At 33.9% G+C, this 12,487-nt stretch overlaps 1 protein-coding gene across 1 annotated transcript in view; it reads left to right on the top strand.

Moving 5' to 3' along the window:
* Nucleotides 1–12,487, top strand: part of LOC149806371 (proteasome adapter and scaffold protein ECM29-like) — a 177,637-nt gene that overhangs the window by 105,983 nt on the left and 59,167 nt on the right. Inside the window, exons 24-28 of the mRNA XM_089952249.1 lie at nucleotides 788–883; nucleotides 1,768–1,882; nucleotides 5,048–5,162; nucleotides 6,124–6,192; nucleotides 12,345–12,462. Coding sequence (XP_089808375.1) covers nucleotides 788–883; nucleotides 1,768–1,882; nucleotides 5,048–5,162; nucleotides 6,124–6,192; nucleotides 12,345–12,462 — 513 coding nt within the window. The remainder of the gene's footprint in view (nucleotides 1–787; nucleotides 884–1,767; nucleotides 1,883–5,047; nucleotides 5,163–6,123; nucleotides 6,193–12,344; nucleotides 12,463–12,487) is intronic.

Here is a 12,487-nt window from a genome sequence, read left to right as displayed (position 1 = left end):
GTTGCATTTTGAGTAAGGCAGAAGGTAAAATCTATGAGGCTAAATTGAGGGTTATTGTTTGAAAAAGAAAAATAGTTTCTGCACAAATATTAAACTTCCAGAGTATGTATCTTCCATAAAGTTTGTTGATGACTTGTGCTTTGAGTAAGAAAGAAGCCTATTGATTTTGCAGTCAGAAGGTAAAGTTAACTGTAACTGAATGAAGCAAAATGGTTTTGCATAATAACTGAAGTTTTAGCCTAAACACCTTGATTAAAGTTTGTGGTAGGCTTGCACTTAAGGTACAAAATAAGCCTATCAATTTCAGGGTGAAAAGTTCCAAAGTCAAGGACATTTTGACTTAAAAGAAAATGGATTTTGCAGAAAAATTCTTTTTTAGAGCAAGTGTTTTCAGCCAAACTTTGTGGATGGTTTGCACTTAGTATGATAAAGAAACTACAGAAAATAATGATTTCTGCAGATATGTTTAGTTGAAGACTGCATACCTTGAATATTCAGGTCATTAAGACCAAATAGTCAATAATCATAAGAGTCAAGCATGTCCTACAAGCGCCTATATTGAGAACCATTTAAAGATGGGGTGGACATATAAAATGACATTCAAAGTACTCATGTTAGAAGGGCACATCAATTAAATTATGTTTTGACACAAATGTTCATTTTCACAAAAGCACAAAAGACCTTCAAAAGTAACAGAACAAACAGTAATAACAAATTCTGTATTTGTTTATATGAATACACGTTGCATTAATTTTTAAACTTTGTTACACCATGTTTTATCTTAAAGGCCAGAGCAACAGCAGCAACAGATGATGATGTTGAGTGGTATTTGACAACTGTCCTGCAACAGTATGTCCCCAACGTCAACCCTCATGTACGCCAGGTTAGTAATAGCATGGTCTGAGTCATGCCTTAGAGCTACAAAATGATGCCTTCCTTTAACCCTAACTCTAAATCTAAATCAGGCCCTTCCTATATTCTAAGTGAGTTTCTTGTTAGGCTTGTAAAAAATAGTGTTATGTTAATTGTCTGGAAGAACCTTGAGAACACTGACAATATGAAGCATTTACATTGTAAAGTTTTAAAAGACGCTGGTAATTTATTAATATTCAGGCCTCTGCTGGGGCGCTATTGATGGATCCCTCCATCTAATGAAGATTGCCTTCTTAATTGAAAGCTGTAAACTTAATGTTCAAAGCCAAGCTTGTGACCAGTGAAAGTGAAACTATATTTCTGTTCTCCTTATTTCATTGTTTACCAATATATAAATTGCTTATTTGTCAAGCATGAATAATGATAATAAGGTATCCCAAGCTCACACTGACTTGGTAATGTATCACTGGTTAAAAATATTGAGCAGTATCTATGGCAACAATATCTCTTTATTAAGATTCAATTAGTTATACTATAGAAACAATTTAGTCACAGGAAAAATTGTATTCTGTAGTTGACCAAACATATGCACAAATAAATGTTATATGATCAGTAGTCTGACCTTTGTGCTGATTTTAATTTTACACTTACATACACATTCTTATAAAATCATGCACAAAGAGATTGTAATGGAATGCCTGGAATGGAAGTAGATCATATAAAAATTAGATACCGTATTATTCAATATGCTATGCATACACGTGTCTAACACACTCCCTGTGAAAGCAGTGTAGAACCAGGTCTGTTTTCACATAATGCAACTATCTGTATTGTGTGTGCATTATATACAAGCAAATATTGAAATTTTCTTTTTCTATCCCTTTTTTATTTTAGTCTTCCTGTGTTTGGCTTTTGGCCTTGGTGAAGCAGTGTGGCTCATACCAAGCTCTTCAGAATCGGCTGAAGGATGTACAGGGTGCCTTTATGAAGCTGCTGTCAGAGTCAGATGGTAACTCAAAGTTTTCTCTTTGTTTCCTCTTTTTTGTTATCAATTGCTATAATTAGTCTTTGATTCCTTTATTCTTTTTTCTCTCTCTCTCTTTCCACTCATTGTGTCAGCTGGTGTTTTTCTGTCTTTGTTGCTTTGCTTGATGTGGTTGTTTTTAATTGCTGTCTCACTGATTTCTTTCTTCCAAGTGTGTTTTTGTTTTGTTAATACTCTAATAACAGAGGGTCTTTTTTCCCATCTCTACCTTCAGGTGTTCTTCTAGAATCAAGTTTAATGTGATTACACAGAAACCATCTGATTTAATGTGATTACACAGAAACCACCCGATTTAAGCAGATTGAGTTTGATAAGCATGTTTAAATGCACATATAGATAATCAGATTTGATTTTCACACATTTTCAGATTTCTGGAGCCCACACTAGTGGGAAGCAAGACATAGCTATCCATATACTGGATGTTCTTTGTTTTAAGAATTTGCTTCATACAGGCAACATCATATTGATTTGCATCCATCTTGAAACATTAAACATCCATCTGCACAGCTGTTATTGTTTTCTTGAATTATCTTTGCATCAGACATTGGTAAATTAAGTTTTGTTTCTTTAGTAATTTTGCAGATTTGTTGCCACTATTGTAGACTTACTCACTAGCTATGCTGTTTAAATATTTTTTTCAGTTTTCATTCCATAATAACTTTTTTACATAGCAAGTTAAATTTCTTTACATCATTATAAGTTTAAGCTTGGGTGCATTAAATTGTGTACAGCTTGCACTTTTATTTATAGGTTTGCCTTATGATGGGACATCAGATGTTTCCTTTTCACCCATCTGGTCCTCACTTAATTTCTATACAACAAACTGAGTTATCCTCAATTTGCATTTAACAAACTTTGCAAATACCTTCAGTTTGGGTCAAGGAAGAACCCTATTAATTTTTTACCAAAAAGGTCAGTTGTCAAGGTCACAGGAACTGAAAAAAGGAAATCTGTTTCTGCACAATGACATGACCTGGATACCTTGACCAGACACTGTAAATCCCATGCATTGGAGATACAGAGACATGTATTGAGTTTTTACTCAAAAAGGTCAGGGTCACAGTAACTGTAAGAAGGACAATGGTTTCTAGTGATATCTTTAGTTCTTGATCACCTCCTTAGGTACAGTTTTGTACATGGTTTGCATCTGAGACAAGAATCTGTTCATCTTTGGATCAAAAGGTCAGTGGTCTAGGTCCCAAATACTTAAATAAGGAAAAATGATTACCACATATCTACTTAATTTCTGTACTACATACCTTGATTTAAGATTGTAGATGTCTTGCATAGAGGCAGGCAAATATGTATTGATATGGGGGCTAAAATGTTAAAGGTAAGGGTCAGACAGATTCCCAGTTGGGAAACAGTTTCCACAAATAGCTAAAATCATATGCCATAAACAATAACCATACTTTACATATGAGTTCAGAGAAGAAAGGCACCTTTTAGTGGTTTTTATTGTTGTTAAAGTACACAATTGTAAATAGATGTACTAAGGGTAACAAGTTTTTGCTGACAAATATTCAGCAACCATACTTCTGCAATTTTCTTCATTGTGCCTGCTGTGAATTAAGTGTTCTTTTTTTGTTGGGTATAAATTTTCATGGCTTTTGTGGTTGCTTCAAAACATGAATTCAACGAACCAATGAACAATAATGTTTTTGTGAAAACAATTAACTTAACCATCTTCCACAGATGCTGAATTTAAATATCAAGATAAATGTCACTCTTCATCAAACCATGAAAATTGATACTCATGTAAATAAAGAATTCACATAACACAAAGTAAAATTCCAAGGTCACTAGGTCTAATTTACAGATTGTTTCTTCGTCATACAGTCAATAATGATGTTGCCAACTAAGCTTAATTCAAAGGTGACTAGGTCTAGTTTACATATTTTTTGTTGTTAGACAATCAATGTAGGTGTTGCTACGATTGTTTGGGCATTATTTTTCCAAATTGTTTAAACACACAGTTATCACAAAACACAAGATATGAGGTGTAAAAGCTTATCTCCTTGACTTATCAAAAAACCGTATAATTACATGATGACCCAGGGTCTTTAATTCAGATATTATATCAGTCCCCCCATGACGTGGTTTGTGTCACATTGTATAAACAAAGGATATATTTAGAACAAACTGTGTGAAAGCATGTTTTAAATAAAGGTAAAAAGATACTAACAACAACAGTTAATTTTTATCATCCTCCAAGATTTATGGAGGGGGTAACCTGATCAAGTAAAAATTCACCATTCAAATTTTCTGGAACTGCCCATTACTTATATGTTGTATATTTTTGAGGTAGTGAGTCAGTGTGCTGTCAGTTAGTTATAAATGGTTAAAAAAATTAGAGTGGAATAAAATACTATTGCTGGGTGCATCCATAGTATAGATATCTGAAAGGAAAAAAATATTTTTTTAAATAAATAATTACTTTCACAGGAAGCCAGTCAATCATGGAAATATAATACTAATACTAAAGCAGCAAAATCAGAACTAGATATGACACATTTTCCATTACATTTAATAATTAGGTATATCAAAATAAAATTTTTTAAAATTTCCCAACTTCTTATATCACCATTGAATGTTTGTATATTAAATTTCACAGATATATGGCTGCCACATTATTTTTGAGCAAAAAAATGTCATAACAATTTCAGGATTCCTGGTAAGTACTTGTGTTTGTATGTACATAAGCACAATTCAGGTTATGTAGTGCTGATTAAAAGTTAATCTTTAATACATGTGAAGCAATTAATAGCTGTATAACTTTTAAAGATAAAGATAAAGAAACAGAAGCTAAAACAGCAGACTAGTGACAGAACTATATTGAATGTAGATCTGGATATTCTTTGTTGCAGTTGGATGGGTATTATACTCCATGAATATGGTGAGATGACTTTATTTAGAGAAACTGCTTGATAAGGGTCTAATTTTATCTTATTCTTAGATCACATTGGAATGACTTGGACAATACCATCTGCCTTTATGTGAGTTAAAAAAGTGATTCATCCCTGTATAATACTGGCCATACAAGATGTGTTTGTAAAACTTTATATCAGCAGTGTTATTTGTTGAATGAAGAATAACTATGGGCATCCTCAATTTTTTTTTCCACACCAGAGATTACGCAGGACATGGCTTCCAAAGGTCTTGGACTGGTGTATGAGATTTGCACACCCTCTCAGAAGGATATGCTGGTGTCAGAACTGGTGGAAACTCTCATGGCTGGAAAGAGGTGAGTCCTGTATCTTGTAGATTTGTAGTACCTAATTACATAAATTACCACTTCTAGCAGTCATTATCTCTAAGACCTGGATTTAAAGATATAAGTTCATTTTTCAAATTATTTATGATTATTGTGGGTTTTTTAAAAAGTGACCATTTCCCATAATAAAATGGTGGGTCTTTGCTAACACCATTATATTTGTTTCTTCTGTGTTACCTAATCATAACATGTACAGACCAAAATACATTTCCATATTCTGTAGGTAGCTTACAGTTGGGCAACAGAATAAATGATCATTATTGGGCTCATTGGGTTATGGGTCAAGGTCATGGAGACGGAAAGACAACTTTCCATTTTATAACTTTTCTTGAATACTTGAGACCATGACCATATTTTGTAAATGTTTTACATTTGAGATAAAGAAAAATACCTTTTAATTTTGGAGTATAAAAGTCAAAATCGTGGTGACTCAAGAGAAATTATTTCTGCATGATGAAAGTTTTTCTTCACCTACTTTGACTAAAGTTTTTGAACAGTTTCCAATTAAGATGAGGTTTGTTTTAAGGAATAAAATGTAATGGTCTTTGCCAGGAGGAATGAAATTGGTTTCTACTGAATAACTAAAGTCCAACAAACCATAACCAAACTTTGTGGATATCTCACATAAGAGCAGAAAGGCACTTAAATTGATTTTGTTGTCTGAAAAAAATATGGAAAGTTTACAGTTATTTGATGTAAATTCATTGAGGATCAACATTTGTGAATTTGAGTTCAAATTTTGTGTTTAATGACACTCCAAATGAAATTTTCGACTGTGTTAGGTTTAAGTTTTGATTTTGGTGCTGTATGAAGTTTATTTGTTTGCTGATAAAAAAATGTGTCATTTTTTACTTTCAGGCACATACAAATTCTAGTCATTTGCTCAATAGAGTAGATGAAACTGATTTTTTAATTCCAATATATGTTGCAGAAGTAAGCAAGAGGTGACAGGGGACACAACTTTATTTCAAGAAGGAGCCTTGGGAAAGACACCAGAGGGGTAGGTTTTTGGCCAATTAAGCATCTTAAAATTTTTTGACCTACATTAATTAGAGCTTGTCTTGTTGAAGTTAGTGAAGTCCTATAGTAAGCATATGGTTTGTCTGTGCCCATCTTTTCACCTGTCCTGTCCATACAACCATCAGAGTTTGTTTCAACAAGATAACTGTACTGAGTATCGTTGGATTTTAAATAGATGTTGCATGCAGCTTTTATATTGATGAGACATCAAAAGAACTTGATTTCAAGCCTTTTCTGTCATTGTTTGGAGGAGTAAAGACATCAGATTTAATGCCCTCCAAATTTTTATTGTTGCAGCTCAACTTTTATAAGGATTGTTTGACTTCAACCAAATTTTGCCTGCAGTTCTGGATTGATAAGACCTTGAGTGATTTAGACTTTCAGCATTCCTTGATGTCATTTACAGGAGTTATGCCCCCTGACTTTCATTTCTACAGCCTAACCTTACCAAGATTGTTGGATTTCAACCAAATTCGGTATGTGGCTTTATCATTTCACCTGGCCATAAAGTCAGGTGAACATGTGGCATATCTCCGCATCTGTTGTCCATTGTGTATTTTGTGTAATCTGTTCACTAACAGTTGCTTGTTACTGCTATGGAGTTCATATATTTTTGAAATCCGTGCATATCAATGAGGTGATCTTTGATCTGATTGGTTAACCATGTTGCCACTCTCAAGTTGTTATTTCTGATCTGATTTTTATCAGACTTGGAATATATGTTTACATCTTTAGTGTCTTGAAATAATTCAGCAACAGATGGAATAATGAGCGAGATCCATGCAAACCAATGAGGTGATCATCCGTCAGATTGTCTGTGTTTGTTACCCCTCTGGAGGCCACATTTCTGATCAAGTTTTGATCAAACTTGGAATGTATGTTTATATCATTAAGATCTTCAACAACTTCGATAATGAGTAAGACACATACTAATTCAGTGATTTTACAACTGATTGGCTATGCTTGTTACCCATTTAGAAACCATGTGTTTTATTGATTTTGATCAAACTTAAAACATGTTCTTATATCGCTAAGTTCTTGGATTGGATCAATAATGGGTGAGAAATTTTCAAACTAATTTGTTAACCTTGCTACCACTTGTATGACAGAAAATTGCAATTTGCATATTAAAGCAAGAAAAGTAACATGTGATCAGGTCTATTAAGAATCACAGGTTTTGAGTAGTGAAAGTTCCTCCTTTGGAAAATATTTTTTAACTTATAAAGATAATGTTGAAATACGGTGTTATCACAATTTATGTGAGGGTTATGTTCTGACGCATGCGTGTAATTTGAGATTCATGTAAATTAAGATCATTTTCTCTGTATAGTAGATTAAAATAAAAAAATAATGCAAGTTTTAATAAAAAGCATAAGGAAATGAACATAAAACATAGGAAACATATAATAAAAACTTGAAATTATGAATTTTAATCAATAGAACTTATGTACATATAATTAAAAAATGAAAGCTGCATCAAACAGGAGTGTTGATACCCCCTTCTAAACTGTCTGTAGAGAAAACGACACTTACATATCCTGTTTGGAGCTGTCTGTAGAGACAACAACAGGAGATAGGCTTGGGTGTGCAGGCATGCCACTGGAAGTGGAAGGCTCATTTGGAGATGGCACTCAGAAGAAATAGTCCAGCATAGTCTGAGTCTTATGTTCTCTTTTTTCTCATAAAAGCTCTTCATAACAAGAAATCGCATCCATAACTTTGCTTTGAATAGTGAACTTTGATTCGTATCTGGATCATTATCCTCCATGAAAGTGCAAGCAGCAGTGACATGACTTGTGATGTCAGACAAAACTATCAGTGTCAAAGTCCGAGCATATTGCTGCTCACAAGTCTCTTGCTGGCTTGCAAATGCTTTTTGTTCTTCATTCAAACATTCTTGTTCCAAATCCAACAGGTCTTCATTTGTCAACTCCTCAGCATCGGATTCCAAAAGCTGCTCAGTGTCAATCTCTTGTAATGTCTCTTCTGCCAGTCTGACTTTGTTTGCAGCCAGTACACTGGCCTTATTTGCTGATGTGATGGTTTCTTCAATAGCTAAGCCATCAGAAGTATGATACAACTGAGGACAGAGTTTTTTCCGAATGCTGTTCATGCATTGTGGTGAAGCCTCCTATCATGACATTTTTACAAATGGCAAGGTATCCTTGATGTTAAATGCCTTCCAGTAATGTTTCACTGTGATGTTCCATTCATTTGTTTGCTTCACCAAATCATTTAAAACTGACCGCAGATATGACACCTTGATCCATTGGTTGCAAAACGGATGTGATATTTGGTGACAAATATATGACTTTATTGTTTTCAGAATAGTCTTGTGTAGTTCTAGGATGGCTGGGGTCATTGTCTAAAAGTAATACGATTTTAAATGGAATGCCTTCTCTCTGGCAATAGTTTTTCAACTCACAATGCAGGTCCTTCTCAAAGTATTGCTTGATCACTGTACTGGTCATCCAGCCTTTCTTATTAGCTTACCAGTAGATGGGCAACTCCGATCGTTCATACCTGTTCAAGTCCCTGGGATTTTCAGAATGATAAATCAGGAGAGGCTTCAACTTGCAGTCACCTTGTGCATTGCCTCCTAAGAGAAGTGTTAAGCGGTCTTTAGCAGCTTTAAAAGCAAGTGCAGTCTTATCTTCCGCCTAAATGTAGCTGCGATCAGGCGTTTTCTTCCAGTATAGGACAGTTTTATCGACATTAAAAATCTGCTTTGCTGAGTAATGACCGCTTTCAATAATTTTCTGCAATATAGTGGGGAAAACCTCTTGCTGCTTCTTCATTGGCAGATGCAGCTTCACCACTTGTTTTAACATTTTTAAAGCCAAAATGTGCTTTAAATGTGTGCATCCACCCAATACTGGCATGAAAATCAGTTTGATCACCTTCTTCAGATACCTTGAGAATTTCATACAATCTAGAGGCTTTAGCACACAATCGATTGGCTTTTTTAAAAGGAATTTTCTTCTTATGCTATCTAATTCTTATTTTCATCAAGCCACATTGCCAATATCCTTTCCATCCTGTCCATTATGTTGGGGCAGGTATCGCAACTTTTCTTGCTCTAAAGGGAGATTCCAGGTTTCACACTTGCTTTTATTTTTTACTGCACTTTCACATATTGTTCATCATGTTTTTTCACTAAGGTTCAAAGCATGTTTTATCATGGTGGTACTCTGACCAGCTTCATACCTTTTCAAGTTTAACCTCTAAAGAAATAACCTTCCTTGATCTCTTTGGACTATCACTAAAAATGTTACAAAATTTTAACAAATAATTTACTTTGTAACAAACAATTTGTACATGTACATACATACGCAGCATGGAGGGCACAATAAACAGAATGGTGGGGCGTAAGAGCTGGGAATTGTTGGTAATGTTTGCGTGCGATGGTGGCACATTCTATATGTATGAGAGAGTTATCTCAATAGTACCAATCTTTTTTGCATTTTTCCCCATCTCGCATAATTTAAAATTTATGTGAATTGAGATTGTGTAAATTGCAATCACACTGAATTTCAATAGAACAAGTTATATGAATTGACTAAATAATGCACCTTAATGTTTAAATTTAATAATCTGTTATTTAAAACTGAACAAAATATATAAAATACCAATTTAAAATAGTAAATTTTAAAAAATCCCAGTCATATAAAATATGTTGTACATAATGTTGCAGATAAAATTACTGTAATGTGCTTAAAAACTGGGTGGGTATTATTTATGGGTTTCCGATGCTCACCAGTAGCCTCATAGCTCAACAAAACTTAAAAGCCACTTAACTTATTAGTATGATCTTGCTTTATTAAAATACCTGAAATATTTGTTGTATTTATGTTATCACATGTATATTCATTATTTTAAGGCATTTCATATATTAACTGTTGGTATTTAATAAAGATCAAAAAGAATTACTGAGTATGCTTTTCACCTGAATCTCCACTGGATTTAATTATCATCATTAATCCAAATATAAGGACCCACCAATTCTATAAATGCCTACCTTAGAATTCACTGACCATGAAACAATTTAAAAAACAAAAACAAATTCCAGATTTTCAGAATGTTTTGACCAGACCACATTTCTTGTGTTTCATTGGTAAATGTAATAGACATCGCACTCATTTAGACATTTACTATTTCTCTCAACATTTTTAGGACTATAAAATTTACAGCATGATTCAGTTATGGCTGCTGTTTTCTAATCATGGTCAGTTCATATTTATAGTAATGTATATCAGACAAATGCAAATTATATAAATAATTAAAGATTATTTATATCTATGATTAAACATCACATTGTTAAGTGATACAGACAAAATCTTTTTCCACTGGAATGAAATTAGGTCATGAATCCAGGACTCACTTTCAGTAAATGGAGGGTGATTAGAGTTTTTTAACTCCTTTCCGATCAACCAATCCAATATTTTTTTGCATGGAATCGGAAACACTTTTAGACCTGATAGACAATTTGGCAGCTAAATGCTAAATGCTCCAAAATTTTCTTTCTACTCCGGTTTTACTACATGAATGAATTTGATTTCACAAGATTACAGTTGTCAGTTGCCCTGTTGAGCAATATCAGACCCTCTTGTATTGATGAGGTCTTAAATGAATAAACTTTGTGCACTATGACATCATGTACAGAAGTTATCTCCCTTTGATTACCCATCATTCTGCCTTTGGTCAACCTATCTTTTATCAAGGTTTGTTGGATTTCAGCCAAATTCGGAATATGGCTTGTTGATGTGGCTTGATAAAGTTCAGTTTTCAGTGTTATTGACAGTGTTATTGACATCATTTATGGGAGTTATGCCCCCAGATTGCCGAATCTCCTGCCTTTGGTTTCTACAGCTTAACTTGATTGGGTTAATTTCCAGCATTCCACTTTATATTTGGGAAGAGTTATGCCAGTGGATTGCCCATTCCTCTGTTAAAGGCCTTGCTGAGGAAACTGTAGTGAGTGAGTTTTTTATGCTCCCATCACAAATAGATCCAGTTATTGCAGTATTTGACTGACTTTATGTAATAGTAATATATGGCATATTTAGACTTGTCATTGTCAGGAGCCATGGTAATCCATTTGGTAGAGCTCAGATTTATAATATTAGGGTCACAGGTGGAGTATGCATCCAAGTCAGCCCAGGTTGGCTGCCTCAGTGTATCCATGGGAAAACACTTATTTCCCATTGCCCTGTAAGATATAGCCAGTAATTTGTTAATGTGCCGTTAAAACCAACAATAATCCAAAAAAAATCTTATCAATGTCAAGGACAATATATAACAGGGATTGGAAAGTCCAGAGAACTGCCAAATATCACCCATTTTCTTTTCATATGCAAATGAGGTTGCCAGTTTTAAGTAGAGGAATTTAATCAAAGGCACAGTAATTTTCTAGTAGGGTAAAACCTAGTTTAGCCTACCTAGGCCACAGATTAAACGTAGCTGATTCATGGTTCTGTTGGAAAGCAGTTTCTATGCTCTTCTGTTCTATTTGAAATCAAGATTGAATATTTTGCTAATATCAGTACCAGAAGAAACAAAAATATTTTCCCTTGATTTCTAATTATTTTAAAAAAAAGTTTTATAATAAAATGTTGTGAAAGTATCTCTTTTTGCAATTCTTTAAGCAAACCTTGATTTTTAATTTTAAAGTTTCAGATTGAATTTAAATTAGTAGCAATAAATGTTTCAGTGTACTAATAAACAAAACTAATTAAATCACTGCTAAATTTTTTAATTTATTTCTTTCAAACTTAATGTCTACTGCAACAAAAAAGTGTTGTAATTATAGAACTCAGTCTTTGATGCATCAGTTGATGAAGTCTTTTAATGTATGTCTCCTGAGTTATGTCCTTTATTTTTGCACAGACTCTGATAACAGTTTGGAGTTGGTTATATTTGAAGTTTACAAGGCTGTATGCCATTCAAGATGCACTCAAGCCTGGACATCACTGATCAGGATGTCTTCCAACAGTCATTAACCATTTCTGGGAAGAGATTCCTTTAATTATTCATAGAAGCAATTAATTACTCTGGAGTCTTAATAATTCATTTGGCAATGGTGGGGACAAAGAGTTCAGATTAATGTGGTTTCTCCATTTTATTTTGTTTCAGACAAAATCTATCGACGTACAAAGAGTTGTGCTCCATTGCAACTGACCTTAATCAACCAGACCTTGTCTACAAGTTTATGCACCTGGCAAGTCACAATGCAATGTGGAATTCTAAAAAGGTATATTTATTAATGCTTGTGAACG

The sequence above is a fragment of the Sinohyriopsis cumingii genome, chromosome 1 (genome assembly GCF_028554795.1).
Source record: "Sinohyriopsis cumingii isolate HCF-2022 chromosome 1, ASM2855479v2, whole genome shotgun sequence".
Taxonomy (NCBI): Eukaryota; Metazoa; Mollusca; class Bivalvia; order Unionida; family Unionidae; genus Sinohyriopsis; species Sinohyriopsis cumingii.
This window is presented reverse-complemented; position numbering and strand designations above follow the sequence as displayed.